Here is a 25,225-nt window from a genome sequence, read left to right on the forward strand (position 1 = left end):
GTTTATATGCCAGCTCCCCTGCCCATTGCAGGGGTCATAACTCAGAAGATTCCAGTACTTTTGTTGCCAATTCCACACTCAGTCCAAACACCTCATATTTTACAAATTAGTACATCTCTGATAACAAAAATCTTTTATACTAGGAGCTCTCTGTGCCAGGAGTAAGTGTTTATCTTCTGTGTTTATCTTACTTCCAGGCTAGAAAGCAGGCATAGTTTTGTAACCAACCTCATGCAGAAGTATGAGAGCTTCATGGATTTTTAATAGCCAAACAGCTTCCTCTTATTTTCCTACCCTTAATTCCCTTTTCCCTGATTCCTTCCTCTAAATTTTATTTTTTATTTATATCCTTGTGGATATTCTTAGATTCTTTTAGGAACTGAATATAAATAAACACATCAGTGAACAAATAAATATTCTTAAGGTAATTAAATGCCCAATTATTTATACTACAGCATTTCATAGGTGATTTAAACAATGAAACATATAGGTTGACTGAACTGCCTCTTTTCTAAGCCAGTGTTAGGATTATAGAATGAGTTTACCAGAAAGAAAGCTATTTGAACACATACCTATGGATATAATAATGGCCAACTGCTTTATATAATTTAGATTCTATTTGGTAAAACAGTTTCCATTTGGTTTTCTCCCAAATTATATAAATTGCCATGTAATGACCTGTGGGGGAGTTGGCCCCCTCACCCCTAAGTCTGGATTTCTGATATACTCTATAGTTTTTACTAAGCACACTGAGGATGTCTCCATTTGAAGAGTTATTAGTAAGGGAACTTAATGGCCTTATGGTAGAGCCAAGGCCTTATTCTCAAAGCGATGGTTTAAAATTGGTGTAGTGGCAGATTCTCAGAGCACAGGGCAGGAGAACTGGTATCACTCTAGGTTGGGAAAACGGTGTCATCGTTTATAGTTGGTACCACCTCTCCTGATGCTTAGCAACAAACAATGGGGAATGAGAAACTGGAAGGAAAATCCATTTTAAAGGTGGAAGGAACATGACTGGGTGTTCACACAAGACTTTGCACATGTCCACACACACACACATACACGCACACAGAGTATGGGTGATGCTATATATGTCCAGAACTGTGTTACAGACTATTATTAAATGAACAAAAACAGAGCAAAAATAAAAACTAGGTTAATAACTAAATAACTAAGTAAAATTAACCAAAGAGATGATTTATTACCCCAACCAGATCAGCACTTAAGTTCAACACAGAGCACAGCCTATTCACCTTTATGTCACTTGCAGAATGGGGTCACCAATGATAGCCAGCATTTTAATTCCTTTAAGTGATAAACACAGTTTCTATTTGTATTTTCTATATATATATATATGTTATTTAATATATACATATAACACATATGTAATGTAATATGTATTATATGTATGATATCTGCAAAAGAGATGAAAGAAACTAGTCATATTCCATATTAAAAAAATGACTGTGGGACTGGGAAACGTTAGTGCCCAGAAGGAACTTCAAACGAGCCGAGGCCTTGCAGACTGCTTGATGATCCTTGTCAGGTCAGTGACGATGACGGGCAGCTGTCCACTCCCCACAACTAAGATAAAACTCAAGCTGTTCCACAATGAGAGGGACTGAACTAAGTGGGCATCTAAAAAATCATCCAAACCTTGTTGTAAGATTCTGTGATATGGACTATCATTTGCCTGATATACAACTTAAAAATGGCCTGGAAAGATATTAGTACTTTTTACCAGTATTACTCCATTTCCAACAAACATTTTACAGTTAATAAAGAAGGTAAGAAAGGTGGAATTACTAGTGAGTAGCCAGAGACAGAACATCCATCCCTTTCACTCAGGCCAAACAAGGCTAGGTGGTTATAGCCCTGCCTGGCCCCTGCCAGTTAAAATTCCACAGGACTCTTCATCTCCTATGGATGAGGGGTTTGGACTGGCTCAGATGCGAAAGGGTGCTAGAATTTTTATTAAGTTCTTTTTCTTTACTAGCAAGAGCACAAAGTACATCTATCCCTTTGCCTCATTCTGGCAGTAAAAACGTTTGAACATGAGGTACAAAACTGTTGCAGGTGAGATGCAAAACTTTGCAGGTGAGATGTAATTCTTATTTCCAAGACAGAAGAAAGAAAAAATAATTTTTTACAGAAAACAGTAATATAAGGATGGCAGTCCCTTCCAACTTTAAAACAGTTTCAGTCAGGTGTCTACAATTTTTTTGTGCAAATAGCTGAGAATGTATCTTTAAGACAACACCAGTCTTTCATACCTTCCCATGGACCCATCCCGGATTAATTGCTTGTTGACAGTGGCACTCCTACAGGGGCAAAACCTCCTCCAAACTAATGTGGAAAGGCAAAAACCATAGGCAGGAAAAGGTGAGCAAGACCTTTATATCAGATTAATTTTAAATGCTTTGTGATCACGGTGAAGGAAAGGAAGCAGCTTAGAAAAGACAAGAACACTTTCAAAGTACCAGTTCCTGATTGTTGCTTGGTCCAGCTAACACATCTCACTAAATGGCTAACTTCTTACCTAGGAAATGTGGGTGTTTTTATGACTGCAATTTTCTGTTGATGTGTGTAATGAAATATGGAAAAGTGTACGTATCTTTACATTCCTAAATGTGTGTATGACTCATGCCAGCAGACGAATGACAGACACAGGAAAGAGGAGAGCATGAAGAAACATGGAATAAAATTCCTCAAAATAAATCATTTTGTGGGTTATTAAAAATTACTGAAGTTATAAACTCATACATTATTAAAGAATGTCAAGTTGGGGAAATGAAACAAAAATGTCAATAACCACAACTGACCTTTAATGGGAAACTGTTGGTGCTTTTTAATAAGCATGGTGAGGAGTTCAAATCACAGCAAAACAGAAGTCACTTAAGGAGATTAATGCAGTCTGTAGTTAGTATATCATAGAGCAGTATTACTCAGTTAAGGAAAATTACAGTTGAAAAACATTACATTTTAATTCCCCACCTGTAAAATGATAAGTACGTAACTGTAAAATCATCACTGGAAGAACATGGAAACAATCAAGCATAATGAACCTACAGAAAGCTAATCATCTCCAAATTAGGAAGTCCATTTACCTGCCCACCCACTTCTTCAAGCCTATGGTTAGCACACGTGCAAAAATAAATTACAACTACTGCAATTATTACTATCATTTTCTTTTGCCCTTAGGTGAGAAACACCTGACAGCTACATGCTGAGCCACGCTAACAAAACTAAACCTTTCACTTTCCTTAATAGTAAAATTACCATTACGGAATCATTGTCATAAGAAAAAAAATGCATTCAAGTACATTACCACTTATTTTAAATAAACACCAATTTTGAAACAATCAACTTTGAAAAGCTGCGTAAGTTTTTTCTTAAATCCCTGATTACACTTCTATTTATTCACTGTGGTAGACTGAAACATATTTTTAGAGACTAACTACCACTTAATTTCTTTAAAATAAAAAAAGCAACAACAGACTTGCGTAATGTAGAACAGCGGTGAGGAAAGGGATCTGTGCCTGCTGCTTATCTTCACTGTACCTAAAAACCATGAGGAACGATGGCACTTGTGTCACGTTGGTATGTGAGAAAACACAATGAACTCGTAGCACAGAGCACATGGTTTACCAAGATAAATACTCTATTAAATTCTAGGTTTGGACTTTCACCTCCATTCTGCAGTCAGGCCACAAGAACCTTCCTACCAAAGCCCTTGGGAGGCTCTGGACACAACCAGTCACGTGTCTTTCTCAACCTGAAGTTACTGATATGTGTAATTAACTCTGACTATGGGATGACTGATGCGATGCCAGCTCTGGAGTTGTAAGCTCATCTCGGTATATCCTAGAAAGTAATTCATGTGCCACAGTGCCTAACAATTTCCATGCTACTCAGATCAGCCCCACTACAGAAGTTTGTTTTGGGGCTCTTGGGATCACCTCAGGCGGGTCAGTTCTGTTAATCCAATCGTCCACAAGTGCTGCCATTGTTCGGCCTTACATTTGCTCAGTGGTATGCATGTTACCCTAAAAGATTATCAACATCTGGACTTTGTAATCTTCTGAAAGAAGTCACATCGAATACAGCGATTTGAAGAAAATCTTATCCCTATAAATAAAAAAAAAAAACCTACAGTGTGTATTTTGCTAAACGGCTGACTTATATTTATAGGTGCACTACTTACAAAAGTGAAATCAGAAAAGAATTGGATTCTGAATACAGTGACAAGAAGAGAGTGCCTACGGCCCTTGCCGGTACACCAGGACTAATCATGTGCTTATTGAAAAGGACTTCTAGACGCGTCGCCTTCCGGTTTTCGGGTCAGCAGTTGGAGCTGTCTGTGTCTCTTATTTTCTCAATGCTGTCATCTTTGTATTCTGGTGTAATTTCGCCTTCCTTGTCCGTGTGTTGAGTTGGATCTTTTTCAGCAACCTGGTCTTTGGTTTGGGATTCATTTGTGGAAACAGGATTTAAAACTACAACTGGTTCAGCTTGTTTTTCACTGCCAGTGTATTGTCTCGCACATCCAGTGTTACTGAGAGGCCTAGGGGAAGAACAGTTCAACAAAAACATAAAAAGCAGAGAGAGAAAATATTTTTCTTTCATATTCCTTGATTCAGATGAACAAAAACCCCCAAATTCTAAGTCTAATCAACATGCACAAAGTAGTCTTTGAGGTGCCAGCCATTTAAAAAGAAAAAAGGAACGATTAGATTACACATTGGGAGCACAAGGCCAGAAGAAAGAAAGCAGAAAAAGAGCAATTAACTGTGGAAGTGTTAAAAGCCAATTGCACCTACCTGCTTAGTTACATGTTCTTCTCAGGAAGTGCAAAGCTCACAGGTTTCCATGCGTACCTCCCCGACTCCTGTCCCACCTTTGGTGAGCCTCAAGGAGCCAGTTCACCCCCTCCCCTGTGCTCCTGGGTACATCTGCTTGCAGATTAACTCTGAGGAGACTGCATCCATGAGGGAAGTAAATCACCCAGCACCGACGAACAAGAGTCGCCAGCTGCTGCCATTACTGACAAGAAATCTGGTCAGGCTTGAATGGGGGGTAAGGGAAAATGAAAGAATCCAGAAAATAAACTAAAATGCTAAGTTACCACAGACTTTTCCTAAAAAAGGAGAATCCTGTTTCTTGAGAAATGTCTTACTGAATTTCAAATGCAGTTTCTTTTTCCACAGAGGCTTCCTCCTCTTTTCTGATACAAGAAGCTATCACTTTCCAAGCTAGACAGGTGATAGTTTCCTTGTGGAAACAGAGAGGTCCTGGGAACACTCTTGTCTTTTCATGTGTCAGGAAATAAGGCTGTTGGCCCCTAGTGTTCTCAGAAGTCATGGCCAGAAGCCATCATTTGAAAGTGCTGAGCTGCCAACCTGGTGCCTGAAGGCTGATGGGTGTGCAGCAGGCAGGGCAAGGGCTGCCCAGACTTACCGGATCTGCCTGACAAATGCTAGATGCTAACCAGCACACCCCTTCCCTTCTCTGTATGCCAGGACATGTGCTGTGAACTTGGCCAGGGTCTGCTTAATGCCCTACCAGCCCCTTTCCAGGAGCTGAGTTCTGCTACTCCCTGACCCCAGGGCAGGTGGGATCTGCTGAGCTACACACTCTCTCACCACCTAGTACTTCTCCCATGTTGGACTTATCGTAGTTATAGTTAGATACTGTGCAATGAGGAGTTTAATGTCCATCTCTTCAAATAAAATATAAGTACCCACAAAGCAGGGACTGTCCAGTTTTGTTCATGGTTATACCCCAGAACCCAGTGCAGATCCCTCTGTGCAGTTAACCAGTGAGTAAGAACGAATGAACTGGGGGAGGCTGAGAATGAAGGGGCAGAAACCTAAGCTTTGCTGTGAATAAGTCCTATATAACAAAACCCAGAACAGAAATGACCAGCTAATGAGCAAAAGTGTCCTGCATCATCCAGCCACAAAGACAAAAGACAAAAGACTCCAACCAGTTTTATCACTTTCTGACTGGTACACTATCAGACTTGTCCAAATTCTTAGGAAACCACTCCATCCAGCTATCCAGTCATAGTAGGTGACTTGATCATCATCAGTAAGTAACTAACACCTAACTATCTTCTCTGGAGGTGGTAAAAGCAAGGAGATGACTAGGAACCTGAGAGGAAAGCCACACTGTAGTGAGGACAGTGCTACGTTTTTGCCATGATTTGGCAACACCCTTATCATTCGAAAACACCACGACACTTTCCATCTACCTTGGCCAAGGACCCGCTTCTCAGATGCCTTTTACTGTCATTTGGGATATAGTTTCCCCACTGGTACCTGATTTGACTTTCTCTGACCCAAGCGATACCTGGAAGACTATCCATTAGGGTGTAGTCAGAGGAGTGGAACCACTATGACTGATACAAGGGATTTTTATAGGAATTAGACTTCAGGCAATAGAAAGAGCCAGTTAGGCTATCCAGGTATTCTGCTGCTTCTGCATCTGCTGCCGGACCTGAAGTCGGCAGTTCTGGCAGCTGGAAAGGAAGCTGCAGGAAAAGTGGCGAGAGACTGCAGACAAACCAGAGCTGCATCTGTCTTTACAATCCCCAAACCTGATGACACGGAACCTGCAGGAGCAACTGCAGCCCTTCCACACGGAACTGCACACACACCTGGCCCAGCATTTGGAGAAGCTGGAGGAAGAGCTGGGGAGAGCTGGAAAAACGGGGCCAGGTTTCTGCTGCCCCAGGCCAACTAGGTGATGTGCATGAACCACAGCACCAGCCCTACAAGGACTTTCAGACTGTTAAAAAAAAAAAAAGAAAAAGAAAAAGAAGACTATGTCACTTCTGCCTTCTAAATCTCATGCAAATATCTCCTGTGGCAAACCCGAACCTACAAGCAAATGGGCAAGGGAATTGTTGCAAATAAAGTTCCAGCCTACTTAAGGTGTTACAGTGAAAACCACATCAAAGTCTGCAGGTCAAGTCACCAGCCTGGCTCCATCACCTTGGGTCTGAGCCCTCTGCTGTGTAAGCCAGCCAGTCTGCTCTGAGCACGCAAAGGAAGGTTTCATCTCATTCTAGGTGGGCAACTTCCAGCAACCCATACTGGCCTTCCTCATTTCTGCAGAACTTCCATGGATGTTTTTGTGTCCATGTGTGTCTGCAGATGAAGAGGCAGTGAACACATGCTAAAAAAGCTTTCTTCATCAGCTGGAAGCTGAAAACTTGCAGGAAGTGTTCTCAGGGCTCCAAAATGGCAACAAATGGAGGTTGATTGAACTGAAAACTCAGGAACTTTGTATTTCAGGCTAAAATTGGCCTGGAATTGTCTCAACCAAAGAACTGTTTTTCTTTCCTAAAGTAAGTTCTCAACTGCAGATAGTAATCTATTACTAAGTCACCTGTAGGCTACAATTTGAGATCTCCCTTGTTGGTTATTGCTGAACTTGGCACAGTGGGAGATTCTCTGACTCTATTCATTGACAGCCAGAGTAACTGGTTTCTCAAGGATAATGACCACTGACTGGGAATCCCAATGGGTTAAGGCTAAAAGGGACTATGACAATCATCCAGTCCAACTGGTCCCTTTAGCAGATGAGGAAAATGAGGTTTGGAGAGGGGAAGAGCCTGGCCTGAAATACAGATCATCAGTGGCAGAGCCTGGACAAGAATCAGGAGCTCCTATCTCCCTTCTGCCTCTTCCTTGGCACCAAGTTGTCTACCAAAGGTAACTCCTCTTAGAAACATGACAATGATGCCACAGGCTAATTTTGGCATGTTTCCTGATTTGTCTCTCTCTGAATCTCTCTTTTCAGCTGCATCTTTCATATCTGCAAATATAAAGTCTCTCCCTTCAAATTATCCCTTGTTTTTTTTCTGTTTTTTTCTTTGTTACTTGTAGCTCTTCCTAGTTTGATATCATTAGGTTCATCCAGGTTCCCATGGGGAGTTGCCCAGGGCTCCTTCTGGAATGAGGGGCTTTCCTCCTTGCTTTCATTCTAGCTCCATTCCCATCTCATGGGAAGAGCCAGAGAGTCCCATCAGTAATAGGGGCAGGTTCTAGAAGGTTAAATCCAAAGCCTTTCCCCCAAAGTAAAAAAACCCAGGTGCTCAAATGCAACAATCCAATAGGAGTTGCAGTTATTTCTATTCAATTTTCCCACTTTAATTCTTTATCTAAGGGGAATGACCACAAATAAGGAATTAAAATTCTGTACTCATGAAAAGTAGGCCAGACCTTCTCCAGTGTGCTGCCAAATCTCCTAGTAAAACTTAAATTTTATAGGTGATATAAAGTAAGACTAAAACATGGGAGATTCAGGTTGGAAGGGATTACTACATGAACTAGTCCAACTTTTTCATTCATCAGATGAAGATACCAAAGAAAAATGAGTTAAATGATTGGTCTAAAGGCATTACAACTTAATAGCAGATAGAGAACTAGAATTGTGGAATCTTGATTGCCTGTCCAGTATTTTTCACCACAACATATTGGCAGTCATTTATGATCCACGGACATATTTCCAAGTACAACTTGGGTACCTTTTTCGAAAGCAGCTACTTTTCCCTAACTCAAAAGCCAGAATGTGGGGCTTGGGCAGGTGGGGCCACTTGCTGGTAAAAGGAAAGACTTGACTCCAAACTGTACTGGTAGCAGAAGAATCAGAACAATTGCAAACAGTATTGCCAAAGTTGAACTTTATAAAGGGACTCAGTGATTTCTCAGTGTTACAAGAGATGAAAGCGCAGTATTCTAATTTTTAAAAAAAACATCATTGTTTGCATTCAATGAAATTCCTTTCAAAATCAACTTTCCATGTTCCAATTATATTCAACAACATTCTAGCTAACATTTCGGCTGCAATTCAAATTAACTGATGCCCAAAAGAGCCCTAATAGACGCGGTTCTGAGCTCAATTGAATACAATCAAAGCTCATGAAATGAAGGGGGAAATGCTTATTTCATGCAAATTCTGCATATCACTCAAGCTTAATTTTACTGATAATATAAAGGTGGGACATTTTGAACATTACAGTGAATGAAACTTTTAAGCGGTGAGAGTTATTTTATAAAATGCTACCTCTGAAAAGCTGATTGCCAAACAGTATAAAAATGGTTTGAAGCATAAATGCCAAGTTCATTTCTATTTCACTTCTGAGGTAACTATCTTTCAAATCACAACAGCTGGACTATTTAACACAATCTGGTGAATCAAAGTATAGTTCTTCTCTGGTCTCCCAGTGGGACGTCTGCATTAGTCTGTGGCAGCCATCCAACAAATGACGCACAGCCGGACGGTCTGAACTCTGTTTCATTTACAATAAAAATGGATAAAGCCGCAATCATATTTACCACCTTCAAGGACAGAAAACGGAAAGATTTAAATGTGTCTTTATAAAGCAGTTTCCTAGGAAAACTCCAAAGAGGAACTCAGTTCTCTATTTTCCCTTGTGTAAAAATAAGAAGTATTACTTTTTTTCCCAAGCCCTTTATGTAGTTACTACAGCAGTGAACAGTGGCGGCATTACAGCAGAGGTAGTTTCATTGTTTCTGGCACTCATCCTGTTTTTCAGGACATTTCAATACGTGTGTCCTAAACTTCCCAAAATAAAGTTTCAAACATAGAATGAAACTTTCCATATTTTCACCAATTCTAATACATTTAAATATAAGGAAAGCAGAACAAAGAGAATTTCTTTAGGTTCTGGGCACTTTCAAAAACTTCGTTTTAGCTCAAAGATTTTCGATTTGGGTCAGCTTCTGTTTGAGGGAGAAACTGATATATTTTTATATTATGAAAAACAGCATTGTTAAACAAAGAATACTGCCATGGTTGAACATATGACATCAGCTTCTAGGTGCTGATTTGCCCTCAGCATTAACAAGACTTCCTCTTTGGTAGAGTTAGTAACAATTTCTGGGCAAGACCCCTGTGTCCACACTCGGGCATCTCAGTAACACAGGCTGCATCCCAGACCACGGCACACGTACAAAGCCTCGCTCTTTTATTCTTCCAGCATAAGCTGGACTGCAGACATTTACAGATTCAAAAATACACTGGCCCAGGGAGGCTCAGGAAACTGGACGATTCTCACCGGCAAAATGAACACTGATAAAACATAAACTAAGTTTGATTTTAGTTTCAGAAAGTTTAGTTTCTCAGGCAGAGATTCTGAAACGTGTGAGACTTCTTTTGGCTGCTTTTCAAGTTTTTTGTAAATTTGCACAATTTAAGTCACCACGGAAAATCCATTCAGGTCTCAGCTATTAAAAGTTAATGTTATTTAAAAGAAATATTTTAAGAGACACAAAGAGTTCCAGAAAATTCTCCATTTATAGCACTGGCTCCTCAAGAAAGCTGCCACGCACAAAATGCTTGCATTTTCACTCTAAGTTTTCAGAATGAAATTTTTTAATTTTTAAATATTTTTCTTTAAATGTACTATATGGTATACCTTAAACTATCCTTTAAGATGGAAGTCACAAAGAATACCGGGTGCTATCTTTCACTTAGTTAAATGACAAAGTATATTCCAAATGAAATGTGTTTATCAGGTTTCAGAAGTTAGGTCAATTTATCCTTAGATCTGAAATTGCACTTAAGTTTTAGCTACTTCTATTTGAGTAAATAAAAAACTCCCCTCTACTGCACCATACACAAATAAAAAAAACCACAAATACTGCAGAGACCATTGAAAGATGTTTAAAAAAAATGTTACAAAGCACCAAAAGCAATTTGGTTCTCCATGCAGAAATATACTTTATACTAAGTTTCTTAAAATCATAGGTGTTTGCAACCGAAGGTACATGTTAGAAGGCAATTAATGCTTTGAGAGGATTGAGAATTACTCAGCAGCATTTTAACAGTCATTTTCAGATTTACTCAACAGAATTTTAACACTCTGTCATACAGCCTCCACAATTAATCTGGAAGAAGTTGCCGTCTGTACAGCAACTCAACAGTTGTAAGACAATACGGCCAGGCGGATCTTTCCGGCAGTCCACAGGATAACTCCTTTAGGGGAGGAAGGGGATCTCAACTTCCAGAACATCCAGTTGTTCTGCTAATTTTGTTGTTAAAACTTAATTGTCCATGTACAGGCACACATGGAGAACCTTTGTGGCAGTCCTTTGCTGAGCAGAGCCGTTTCCTGCAGTGTCAGTACACAATTCAGCAGTCCTAAGATTACAGTTGAGAGCAGAGCAAATCCTTTAATTGTATAAGAGCATCAGATTAAGCAGTAACTTCCATGCAGTTCATTCTGCTAGCTAGTAGTCTCCTCCAGAAACAAACGTTTACTAAGTACAGGGAAGGTGCCCACCCACCCCGCCTCCGCACCATGCACACGCATGCGCACACAAACACAAAGGAAAGGAGCAGAGGGAACGGCGGAGGTGGGAACAACAGGAAGGAAGCCCACCCTTCCTTTCCACCACAGGGACTAAAAGAATTCTGTTTTCCATTTGACAGAATGTTGACCCAAATCCCTCTTAGGGAATAGTTATATGACCAGTCAAATTAATTTCCAGTTGAGATCAATATTTGAGAGAATAACCTTATGCCAGTTTTCCCTAAAAGTCAATTAAGAATCTCCATTTCTATTTAGTAAAATATCTAAAAAGCTCAGATTCTCTAGCTCCAAACCAAAAAAGTGGTATTTTCAATGTTATTTTTCTACATTAGTTTCACACTGGAAATAATGAAATAAAACTGAAGAGAACAGTTAGAGGTCAAACAATGATAAAATCAATCTTACTTTTAATTCAGAATCTGAAAGGTAATTAGACTTTTTTCTTTCATAGAGATGTTTGACGGATCACACTAAGAGACATCTAAAATTTATCTTTTATCAACTACACTTTGGTATTCAGTTAATGGCTCTAGCAAGATGAACTCTTACAAAAATGAATCTGTGTGAGGCCAAAAGTCACATGTATTTAGAGACACCACAGATCTAGAAATTAAATGCAAATTAAAATAAAAATGGTTTCATTGGAAACAGACAGTTTTCTATTGAAACTGAAGTCCTGTAATTACTACATGGGTTTTTATTTTTTTAATTCTTCTAGGGCATAATGTGACCTGTTTCGCCCTCCCAAACAAAAAAGGCAAAGCTGGCTGCCTGTCTGGTAATTAAAAAGAACATTTTAAAGAGTTTGATAAAGCTCAGAGTTTTGGGGATATCTGGGGATGAAGAGAAGCATGATGAATTAGAGAAATGTTAAATGAAGAGTCTCTGGCAGTTGTGGCTTAAAAGCATCTCTGAGAATGACCAAGAGACGAGGACATAGCTATGCAATCAGTGCAACTCACACCAATTACGATGGACCTGCAGTTCACGTTCAAATGGATTCTCCCCTCTGAAGCAAGGTGTTAGAGAAGTAACTAGATGAAATGAAAAACCATCTTTGAGGATGACTGCCATGTTTAGTGATAACTGTCAGAAGGACATTCACCTTCCTGGATGTAGGTAACAGAAAAAGTGAACATGGTATGACAAAAGCTTAACACAGTTGAGAAGGGCCACTTCTCAATGAGACTGCTCAGAGAAGAAAAAGGCAACATGGCAAGAACACAGGATGACCTTGGGCCTCTGCCTGATTGGGATGCAGAACTCCTTTAAGATCATCACACCTCCTCCTCCATACTGAAGGCCCACCTGTCCTGCCTCTCTTTATAACAGCAATGTCCTAAAACAAGATGACCAATGGACACTTAAAGCTCAAAGGAGCTAACCAGTAACAGGCCAAAGATGGAGCTGTCTCAGAGGGACAGCATAAAATGGACACGGCAAAAATCTATTTTGGGCTATAGAATGTATGTTTTTGAAATAAATGGATTCACAGTGATTCACCCTTATATTACTATGTTATATTATCATTTAGTAAATCACGTTCCTATGACAATGATTAGAATCAGATGATTTCAAGATATTTGACTTCTGGGAGTAAACTACTCTTCAGTATGTTTGAAATATCAATAAATCAAAAATGTGTAAGTGAAACTTATGCCAAAGACTAAAGTAGCTCAGGCTGGTATTCTGATACAGTGATTTACAATGTTTACTTGTGAAGCATGTCTCATTACTGGACAACTGACACAAGAAACTGCACAGATTGGCTTTTCAGAATTCTCTTAAGTAACATTTTCTTCCCACTGCAAGAGATATCTTAATTGCTTAGTTAGCCTTAGGAAGGAGAGAAGTGGTCACATCACTAAGACTAAATCATAGGACTAATGGAGCAATTTAATTGCAGAATCAGTGCTTTCTATCAATGAAACCTCATGGTCATGTTCTTGCCTCCCGTTCCTCAAGCTCTTAATACACTCCACACTATGGTTCAAAAGGATGGACTTTGGAGACAGCATGAAAAAGGCTCAAATGAAATCTGACCCAACTCTTGATTAGGGATAGAATTCTGGTCAAACTGTTTGCCTTACTGAGCCCCAGTTTTCTCATCTGTAAAATGAAGATATGTCCAACCTGTACATTTGAGAAAGTAAAAATAACATATGAAAGTACTCAGCTTAATAAATGTTAATGAAACACATTAACAACAATAAAACATCATGGAAGCAAATTCTAAAACCCTGAACCTTTCAAGTGGGAACTGGTTCCATTACCCAAAAGCTCCATCTCTAATCAACATATACATTTTGACTGTAGCAATTTAAGAACATTTCCTTTTGGATAAGCAGTATTATAATATGGATCTATATTAATGAATATTGATGAAGAGTAATAAAAAATATTAACTGAAAAGAAGAAAAACACATAGAATGGGATGTTGTAGGCTTTCTTCCCCAAAATGTTTTCCCAATTTACCTCACCTATATCAATTGAATATATTAGACTTCTGAATTCTGTTGATAATAGATAACATGTTTTGGGTACCTCACACAGGATGAAAATGGAAGACAACTCACCCATATCTAGGTATATTGTGTTTTCTTATCTACTGTTCAACTTATACTTCTAAAATATTAATTTCCCAGTTACTCATTAATCAACACCCCCAGAATGTGTACATTTGGAACTGGTCAACCTAACTGGTGTAAAAGAGTCAGGCACCAACCAGCTCTGGCCTGACTGTATTCCTTACACTTTTCTGTATATGTGTTTGGGAGGCATGTCAAGTGTTCATGTCATATTCAAAAAAACACATCTGCCATGGCAACCTGATAGCTATTTCCAAAAATTGAATCCACTTTCAAAGGCCAGAGTTATTTGGAAACATAAGTTAAATCTACAGTGGTGACAGAATGGGCCATGTCATTTTTTACCAAAATAAATACTGATACCAATAAGGACGAGCAGAGTGGCTCTAAAGCACAAAATTTCTTCTCACTTTCTCTGCCACAAAATAAAGAGATAGGAAAGACCGTCCAATTCATTTCCTCTGTCATTAAGTATCTCAAATACAAATAGATCTAAAAGTTTTGTGGCAATCCTGACCCCCTAAGAATACTACCCTGAAGGGTGACAATCATTTTGATTTGCACTTCTAAGTCACGATGATGTAGTTTAAAAATGATTTTACCTTTCTAGTAGTGTTTTACTGTAAATCTGCATTGAGAGGCATGTTGTAGGTAGAAATATGTGTGCTAACCCTTGTTTTATATCTTAACTGTGAATATCTCTACCAAGCAACAATCTTTGGGAGAAATTATTACGGTTCTAGAGCTGAAAAGAACTCTATCTAGAAGAGTCCCTAATCTACTGGCCTCAATTTTAGATAAGAAAAAATACTAACAAAAGGAAAACAAAACAGAGGTTACATGACTTTCCCAAGGAACCCTGGCCTGTCAATAACCCAAGTGTCCAGTATTCGTGCTCTCAATTATGCCTTTTGTCCTTGATTATCCAGAAATGGCGCAGTGTTATCATTTTAACTTAAGGTAGGAAAGGAGTTTATAGAAATTCCTCTCATATACTATCCAATTTACATGACAACTCTACAATGTAGGTGTTATTACCCACATTTTCCACATGAGGAAAGAGTCACAGATGAAATAAGTTGCCCAAGGTCATAAAGATAATAAACAGCAAACCCAAGAGCCCAACCACTGGCTTATCTGATTGGATAGCCGGAGTTCTGGAAATAACCTGATGCTGCTTGCCGCCCTGCGCATGAATGGAAAGGCACTGTTTAGAAAACTGATCAAACTGTGTTTCCTTGCTACTCTCTCCAGTCTACAGGCTTTTACTGGTAAAAATACAAATTCTTCTTGTTTTTCTGACCCTGTACAACATTCAGCCTGTTTCTAGGTACTGTAGTGCTCTGAAAGTAGTAAAATAGTTATCGCTTAAAAATTCTATAATTTTGAATTCCCCTATTTTATACTGACCATCCCATCCACTGATTGGCTTGAATCAATGAGTCTTACATATTTTACCACTGTCAGACTACTCTAGATTAACAGGAAAGAACAGGAAAGCAAAAATCAGGCTTATACACTGTTCATTGGCTTGGTCAGCTCTTTACCCCTCATGGCATACGGCAGGGTTATGAGCTAAGTCTTGTCTGAATTGTAACTAACCACAATTAAAGAAATTCAAATTTTAAAAACTGTTAGATTTAAGATATTAAAATAAGTATATGCTTATCAGAAATAATTAACAGGAACCAATTAATTATAAAGCTACTATTAAAATAGTAAGCTACTATTAAAAGAGCCTAATACTAGGCTTCTCCAGATCCCAATTTTCTTTTCCTTCTTTTTTCTTAAAAAAAAAAAAACAACTTGCTTTGCTTAGGCTGGTGACAAGAACGTTAATTTTAATTAATCCTTGCAATTATCTACTAAAGGTGTCTCTTGCCTTTTCATAAATCCCTAGGAAATAAATCCGAATTTCTGGCTATATAATTTACCAGATAGGAGTTATTCAATTATTTGGAATACAGAGATGTTGATTTTAGGAATTTATTAAAAGAAAAGAGAAACTTTCCAAGAATAACTTGATGTGATTTAATTTTCTGGTTAAGTGAAGATCTTATGCAACAAACATCTTTGTTTCTACTCTTAAAACCTTTCTTAGTGGGGTCACAAACTTTCCTGTCCACCTGAGGTGAATAAAGTGAGCAGAGCTGGATCTTTCTTTTACAGCTGGGTGTTCTGCTGTCCCTGATAAGATTAGCTTGAGTAGGTTAGGTACACAGATGCAAAAGATACGCAAAATTAAGCTGAATGTAAATGACTCTTGAGCATTTAAAAAGCCAAATAAGCCAACCCAAACAACAAACAAAAATCTCTAGCATTTGTGTATATGTGTGACTGTTGAATAATGGGGGGGTGTGAGTGCTGGTCAAATGTGTTTTCTAATTAGTTGATAACCTGCTGTTTTATTGATACTAAAAATGTACTCATTCATTCATTTACCCAACAAGTATTTACTGAGAAGTCTACGATAAGGCAGGAATTCTTCCAGTGAAAATTTTTTGTTCATACTAGTGAACAAAGCAGACAAAAAATCCCTACCCTCCTGAAGCTTACATTCTAGCAGGGGAAGAGAGAAAATAAGCAGTAGATACAATAAATAAGTATATCGTATGTTGGAAGATAACTGGTAGGGGGAGAAATGGAATAGGGTGAGGGGGAATCAGTTTAGAGAAGGTGACAAGATTTCTAAATAGGGTGGTCAGGGTAGTCCCCATTGAAAAGATGACATTTGAGCAAAGAAATGATGGAGGTGAGATAAGTCATGGTGCTACTGGGAGAAGGGCAGAGGGCAGAGCAAAGCAATGGGCTAAGGTGGAATGACACCTGGAGGGAGTTGGGAGGCTAAGAGTGGCAGACACTGGGGTGTGTGAGTGTGTGTGTAATAACATGTACTATAGACTACTGTGATGGACATCCTCCCTTGACTTTGATTCCCTGTCAAGAGCCAAAAATGCCACTCACCTCAAACACTGTGGTGGTGTCACCATAGATCAAAATACAGATGCAATTGCTGGAGTGCAAAGACAGTTGAAAAAGCAAAGGAAACTGCAGTTTTCATTGCTGATCTGATTTCAAAGTGCATCAACAATTCAGGTCTATGAGTTAAGACAATGTGGTTGCCTCTACCTTATGGCTATGAACTTACTAGTCAAAGTGAGCTTATTAGTCAAAGCCAGCCCTGAAAATAGCCCTTCTCATTCTCAGCAGTTAGACCAGTTTCAGGGAATCCTGGCAAATCACATGAGTTTTTACTTTTCAAGCTTACATGTAACTACATTAAGTTAAACTTCTTTTACTCATTAAAAAGCTAGGTTTAAACATAAATGAATGATGTGTGCCTGTCTGAAAAGTGAATAATTACCATGTACATGCACAAAATACTCTGATTCATTTGGATGGTCTAACTGTACTTAAGAAATAGATTTTTCAGAAAGGCACTCTTTGCTAAATGACTGTCAATATGAAAATACACAGCATTAGTTATTTCAGCTAAAGAATGTCAAGAACTGAATAATCAAGCACTGGATTACAAAGTTTAAAAGTTAATACAGCAGCACAGAGTATTTGTATTAGCACTTTAAGTAGATAAATTAAATTGAAATGTGTCTCTTAAGCAGTCATTGAACAAGCAAGATGAGAAATAAATTGAGCTTCACTTAGGCCTTTATAGCATCTAACAACTGTGTCTGTCAACACATGGATCCTTTTCACTGTCAATTCAACACACATTTTGCAGACCTTGGGCCTGCAATTATTTCATTTCCTTTCTTGGAAATGTAATTTCCACTTACTTTTGCAGAATAAAAGGCAGACAAAAGGAGGAAGGAGTTGCAGTATTTTCTGATTAAGATTATCTGTGTAAAATGGTAAAGGAAAAAACTCTATACACACACACTGAAGCATTTCTCAGAAACAAACTTGCCTCAGCCAAATTGCTTTTGTGTCTGGATATTGGTTCAAATGTAGCCAGATTGTTGATGTCAAATTAGGTGTTAAACAAATTTAATAGGAAAGATGAAGAATGAATATAGATCATCTTTCTGTAAGAACTGCTCAAATGACTCTAGTCAAAAGGAAGGAAACACATGACTGCAGGAGAAAATGTGCTTTTAATTAAACACAATGAAATTAGATAAAACTGTAAATCAGCAAAGAAGGCCATTCATTCCAAAAGAGGAAAAAAAAATAGTTAATAGTAACAAAGAGAGAAATGCAAGAATGGAAAAAAATACCAGTTGCCAAAAATAGATCTAAATTGAATTTCAACTTCATTTGTCCAGGCTTCACATTTTAAACTAAGACAGGTAAAGCTACAAAAAAGGGTTCTTTCTCTCCTGATAGAACAGGAAATCAGAGGTTTAATTAACCATGATTACAATATTCGGCTGATCTGATTTGTCTCACCTCTTCCTTTTCTCTAAATGACAAGTCAGCTGACATTCTGGCAAGAGAACTAAAGCAAAACTAGACTAATTTCAAAAAGAGCTTAACATTGTTATAAAACAAATTGACCTTCTACCACATCTATCTGAAACACATTCAATAGCAGGATTTTAACTCTGACAATCAAAGTGCCACTTTAAAGCAAGTCTATATAGATAACTCTTCACATAGTCTCTTTTCATTCCCAGGATAGAGCAATATTAAGGCACATCTTTAATTGAAGACCAGAAAATAAGGTTGTAAAAATGTTCTCTTCAAAGTACATTTAAAGATCTAGTATCTTCTAAAAGATCTAGTATCTTCTTTGGCTGCTCATGAACCATTAAGAGAGATGATCTAAGCATTTAGTCTTAAAAGAATGATTAAGACTTCCGATGCTGAAGAACTATCATCCAGGTTGATTCTTTGTGTAGAAGAAAAACCTGATTAGCGAATCAGTTTAGGGGAAGGAATTCACTTTATACACTTATCTGTTCTGGGTCAGAAGAAGACCTCTATGCTAGAAGCCTAGAATCAAAAGTTGGCTTATCACACCAACGGAAGAAGATATTTATTGGCTAACCAAATCAAAATCTCTCTAAAGAGAAATAAAGCAAAGTAACAAACAAATTAGTCATCACAGATTCTTCACACACTTAGTAAAGAGCATCATTACTTACTGAAGTGTAACCTTGGAACTTGTGTATCCTTCCAATTTACACGGCCCTTCACCTGGCTCAGGTGTTGGGGGGTTGTTGAATTCTGCCTCCAGAGTTTTCTTGTTCAAGGCTGTTTTTGTTACACTGGATACAGAACCCAACACTGGCATGGATTTGGACTCTGAGGTGGCTAATATCCCGGATGGACCTTAAAACCAAACACATACCTCAAGTTTAATCATTCTGTGTGATGCTTATTCATATGGTACTGACAAACAGATTAGCTGAAAATCCCTCAGGAAGTGCAAAGGCCAAGTTTTGTTAAACTTTCAAGAGCATGCCAAAAAATGTTCCTATCAGAAATTTGCCCTGCTTTGGTGGTAATACTGCTTTTCACTGCACCAGACTTATGCTGAGAAATGGTGCGCAGACCTTTCAGAAACCACAAAACCTCAGGCCATGGTCCTGACCAGAATCCTCAGTAGGACTGGAATGGGGAACTCTCTTCTTCTCACAGAGCATGGCCTTCTGACAGCCCTGCTTGAACCATGTGGCCTCTCAGGAGTTAATTCATCCCAAAACTCAGCTCTGCATTTTAAACAGAAAATGGAATGATGTCAAAAGGCTCTTTTTAAAAGGCTCATGAGGGCTTCGTGAACATTAAACAGCTTTTAAGAACATTTTCATTTTAATGTGATTGAGAAGTAAGTGGATTTATTTCCTGTTAAAATACAGACACAGGATTATAAAAATTAAGTGGCAAAGACTTTGGCTGTTTACCTTTTGGACTTTTCTGCACTTCAGGGTAGGATTAAAAAACCCTAAGAGGGCCTGTTACTGAAATTATTGGCATATCAACATAAAAATTCCAGGCATTTAATCTAAACTCCATCATTACTTTTTTTCTATCTGTAGTTACAAAGATACTATCCTAGACAGTTTTTTTGTTTCAAAGGAAGATTCTAGTATGTCTTTCTTGAAACTTTAGGAGGAATACTTTTAAAACAAAGAGATTTATGAAATAAGTCAAAAATGAAAAATAAAATGGCAACTTAAAAAAAAAGCTAGAGGACCACCTTGACAGGTGTCACTAAGAAGAGGACAAAACTTGGGGGTCTCTTAATCCTTAAGAAATGTTAGATCATATCTATAATGGAGAATACTGGTGGGTATAATCCAAAATGCTAGCTAATCCCTGATCATTAATATTAAGCTCTGAGCTTTTATTCTGACATTTGTGTATGCATGATGTATCACAGCAGTGTAACTTATCAACTCCAAAATGAAGTGCTGATTTGAAATGTGTAAGAGCTGCAAATAGGTAACGGCTGCAAAACTGTTCAGCCATTGTATTGTTGCCCTGCCTTTAGCCTTATTCCACGTGGGACATAGACCCCTCTGGTCTAGTGGAACACCTCAGGTCACAAAGCATCAGTGTCGGCCTATCTCATTTATTTCATCCATACCATCTGAGCAGACAAGATTGTGATATTACTGAGCATTCTGGTTCAGAAAACCTTTCCTTCCCACCCATGATAAGCCTCCTATGCATGCGCATGTGGGAGTAAAAAGGGCAGAAAGATCAAGAAAAAAAGTGTCTGAAAATACAAAATGAAGTTGAATTCAAGATTTGCTTCAGAGCAGCTCCATTCTGCCCTCGGATAACTGTGGACAACAAGATTAGAAAGCTTTAAACAATCTGTCCTTGGAGGAAAGCAAGATCTGTTTCTGAACACACCTATGCCTGCTGCTTGTTCTGCAACTGAAGCCAATTAAAAAGGGGCAAGAGGGAGTGAGCTGAGCCACAGCCCTTATTTGTCTTATATATAAAAAGAAATAAAGAAAAATACATGTTTATTATTAGTATCATTATTATTACATCCTGTTTAAGCTGTCCAATATTTTCCGAGAGGTACTTGCTTCTCCTCAAAATGTTACTTTGGTCGACCACGAGTTTAGGTAAAACAAGGGAGTATCAGTTAGGTCCGTAAGAAGAATTCTGAAGAAAAAGGTGCCTCACTGGACCTCGGGGAGGTAACAGCTAACCTCGGCTCTTAGTTCTGCAAACTTCAGGCTGCCTCTGCCTCTCTAATGATGCTTCCTTTCTATCACATTAGCTTGTCCATAAGCCTTTGTGTGCAGAAGAAAAAAATCTCAGATTCCAGTGTACCTGAGGCGCAAACCTACCAAACTCGTCTCTGCAATTTGCTCCTGCTGTGTAGCTGCACTGCTTTAGCTTCTGATGCCCTCTCCCCGCCCCCAAGAATTGTCACTTTGTCATTCCATGACCTTTATAAAAAGATCTACACGGTAAATACCTCTTCTAGTTTGATACTAGGAAAACACTGGCACCATCTTAAAAAACGGTATGATTTCCTTTACTAGATGACAGTGTTTGTAAGTTTGTTTCCTCCCCACCCCTTTTATTTATTTTTTTGCTATGGCTACTAGGAAGCTCAAAAGAACTTTCTGCTCTACTACCCTCAGTATGTTTCCTCTCCACCTGCCAATTACACAGTTCTTATTTCCCTATCCAAATAGTAATGAATTTCTATCTCTTATTCTAACTTTCCTCAAAGGGTACATTGAATATATTTATATATTGGTGGAATATAATAAATAAAATGAAAGGCTCTCACCATACCTATCTAATGTTTTCCTATTTTGTATATCCACTCTGAAAGTTTCAAATTTCCATGTTAACTAACATGAAAATGTTCCCTCATTTTTCCCACTGAAAACTAACTCTCAAAGAAAGAGTGCCTCCTGTGACCCAGTTCATGAGTGAAGTAAGAATGTTTCTGGAGGAACAAAAAGTTCTGGCAAAGTACAAAATGTAAATGAGAGAGCACTAAAATGACATCCTCTAAGTCCTAAAAAAATGATGGCTATAAGAGAACTTTAAGGAAGTTGGAAGAGTTGATTTGAGTCACTGACGGAGTCACAAAAATGAATAATGACTCTGTGGAGGCTGGTAAATGCTTGTAAAGCAATCCTAAAAGAAAAAGATCCCTTATGATGCCCCTTAATTTTCCCGAGAGGTGGTTAAATGTTTTTGTAGGGGAGGGATTTTTATAGGATATGAACAGCTGAATTTCCAGACAAAACCAAAAACTGAATTTTTTTTTTTAAAGAAGAAAACAAGGGTTTCATCTTTTTTATCATAAAGGTTTGGCTAGTATTACGCTGTTTTCAGTTCAAAACCTAATACCTCAATTGTTTGAGGAAATGCCTATGTGGAAACTAGAGCTTGATAATCAAAACCCCAAATCCTTAATATTCTAGCAACTTAAACCTGGAAACACGACTCAATGGAAATTTAAACTATTACTATGGACTAGACAGAGTTGACTGAACTGTCTAAAAGATTTCAGCCCATCAGCCCATTAGCTAATTTTACTTTAGTTTGGGAAGTCAGCCTCCTGGCCACCAGGGAAAAACCTCATAAAGACTTCTAATAATTCCTGTGACCAAGCTGATGGAAGAAACCTGAAGACATACAAAGTTAGTTTTGGAATAGATTTTGAGGTCTAATATTTTGCCACAAATGTACACTGGGAGCTCAAGAATTGCTCAGGTGGTCAATTATGGTTGGTAACAGAGCTAAATTTCTCATTCACTTAGTTCACAGGCAGAAACCACAGAGAAGATGGATATGAAAAATAAAGATGATTTCTTTGCATTTGTAACTGATGTGTAATCACTACTACTTATTCTGTGCTGACTTTGTGCCAGGGTGCTAAGTACTTTTCACAGGTTGACTTACTTAATCCTTAGACTAATCCTATGAGGTAGTGCTTTGATTATCCTCATTTTAGAGCTAAAGAAACTGAGGCACAGAGAGGCTGAGTAATTTGTTAAGGGCAAGCAGCTAGTAAATGACAGGCCTAGGATTCAAACTCATGTCGTCCAGTTCCGGATCCTGTACACAAAGCTATCCTGCTGCCAAAGCCCACCCTCAGTGTTGTGACACAAGGGCATCTTGCAGGAAGGAAACCAGATCTATAGATGTCTGATTACCTACAAATAAATAAACAACAAACATACCAATAAATAAAAAATTCATAGGAGTTTCTTATGGAGTTCCATAATTATGTACCTTTGCCCATCCAATACTTCTCACTCACATTAAAAAAAATTGAACAGTAATTTTTAAAAGATCATTTCATGTTTAAAAGGACTTCAAGATGTTTCAGAGAGGAAGAGTAGAACTATGGAGAATTCAAACCAGCTTACTACTTCTATCTGCTTCTGTTGTCACCTTTCTGCGACGCAAAATCTTTTCTAACTCAGTTTCACTGTTTTCAGTGTCAAGGGATTTTAAGCTTCTTGACCTAGTGGATTTGTTAAGTGTCCCCTAAAGTAAAAACAAAACAAAAACAAAAACAAAAAGGTTAATGTCGTAATACAATATACAAAAGAATATAAAAATCAAACCACTTAAACATTACTAGAATTTGAATGGAATTAGGAAATAAAGGAACTTGCTATATATACATTTTTTTACATGTGTATCTTCAACAACACATAGTGCTGGATCTTTTAAGAAGATGCTGCTGATGTAAGATGTTAGATTTCATGTGAAAAGAACAGTACAAGAATACCTCCTGATGAGCTAACTCTGTGAAATTCAGTGGTTGGGAAAGTACTCGCACACTGATGATTAAGACTCTGATACATGTTGACTGATCATGGGGAGAAGAGAATGGATATATTGAACTCACCTTAGAAGGTTATCTTGATACGTCAGCCATGAGCTACTGAACCCAAGACCTTGTGGCACTGAAAAATGTATGGCTGATTCTTCAGAGAGAATGACCCTGGCTGCACAACTGGTGACAACAGTGCTGTGGCTGCCAAAGGAGGTACGTTAACACTCCCAGTGCCCTACCCAGAGACGTGCTGCACTGAGCACACCTTGACATCACTGTGAAAGAGGAACAGTTATAACCGTACAGGCAGGCAAGGAAGGGTCCAGCCTGGTAATGCATATTCCGAACAAGGAGGCAGTGAATGTGTTACTCAGCGCCCGGAAGACACCGAGTGAATCAAGAGATGCCATAAAGCTGTGTGTGCTCCTGCTGAAAGTGGTACTGACTGTCAAGATGATGGAGGAAGACTCCTTTAGGAAGTAGGTTATGGAGGGAGAGCTATGGCTTTCCATCTCCATTACCAGTCAAGTGGTTTTACAGAACACTGGGTGATGTACTGCTTCTTAGTATGTAAGGATTTAGCACCCCACCATCACAAGTGTCCATTTTCTTTCATAAGAAACGTCCACTTCTTTTTTGAAACAGTCTTCCTCAGCTGTGCCATGGCCTGGGGAAGGGGGGAGGTTAGGGGAACCACAATCTTTTGATCAGAGCAAATCAGAACTTCGAGACTGGTGTAACTTGCCAGACTTCATGCCAGAGTCAAAAAGCAGTTTTTGTCCACCCGTCTAGCAACCAGGCCAGCCTTCGTCGTTTCAGCCCACCATGGGTTGCCTTAAGCCTGCTCACTGCCAACTTCCTGAAGGATTCTAAGAATTCTACTGGCTAAAAATGGTTAACTCATGTTTCTTTTCAGCCTAGAAAACAAAAAATGTAGCTTGTAAAATTAGGTAGCTACAAATCTCATATGATATAGTTATTATGTTGTTTTGTTTAGAAATGTTTTTCCCCTTAACTGCTTAGAATTACTGAAAAGCAGCCTGTTATCAGGGAGGATACTAAAAAGATTATATTCTTTTGCTATCAGCTGCCAAACAAAAACTGACATGTAAAATGCTCGTATAAGGTTCATATTTTAATCAAGCATAGGATACTCTCCCTCACTGGAAATACCTCTTTTTGCTATTCATTTACTGGAAAAATTCATAAAATATATTCAAAGGAAAATCACATTACATATAACACAATAATAGCTTATTTTATAATTTAAAAATAAAATCACATTACATATAACACAATAGTAGCTTATTTTATAATTTAAAAATATGATAATATGGTAAACTAACTTAACAGCAGTTAATATCTGTACCTACTCACCAAAGAATTAAATAGTAAGGTAGGATCAACACTGATAAGGTAAACAGAACTAGGGCCAATTTAGATAAATTTGAAAAAAATGTATTAGAAAAACTATTCCCAAATCACTTGTGTTTATAATTTTTTAAACTTACCAGCTCTATTATTTGTAAAAAGATGTTTGAAAAACTTATGACCATT

General features: G+C 38.3%; 1 protein-coding gene across 2 annotated transcripts in view; it reads right to left on the bottom strand.

Annotated features, from left to right (window-relative positions):
* Positions 1 to 1,665: 1,665 nt before the first annotated feature.
* The window catches only part of SHTN1 (shootin 1), a 92,361-nt gene continuing 68,801 nt past the window's right edge, over positions 1,666 to 25,225 (bottom strand). Inside the window, exons 15-17 of one of the 2 annotated variants that reach the window (XM_036898990.2) lie at positions 23,253 to 23,373; positions 19,038 to 19,224; positions 1,666 to 4,564 (exon numbers count right to left, since the gene is read on the bottom strand). In XM_036898990.2, coding sequence (XP_036754885.2) covers positions 4,342 to 4,564; positions 19,038 to 19,224; positions 23,253 to 23,373 — 531 coding nt within the window. In that variant the 3' untranslated portion in view covers positions 1,666 to 4,341. The remainder of the gene's footprint in view (positions 4,565 to 19,037; positions 19,225 to 23,252; positions 23,374 to 25,225) is intronic. The other variant, XM_057506379.1, reaches the window with a different exon arrangement.

This window comes from Manis pentadactyla, chromosome 8 (assembly GCF_030020395.1).
Source record: "Manis pentadactyla isolate mManPen7 chromosome 8, mManPen7.hap1, whole genome shotgun sequence".
NCBI lineage: Eukaryota > Metazoa > Chordata > Mammalia > Pholidota > Manidae > Manis > Manis pentadactyla.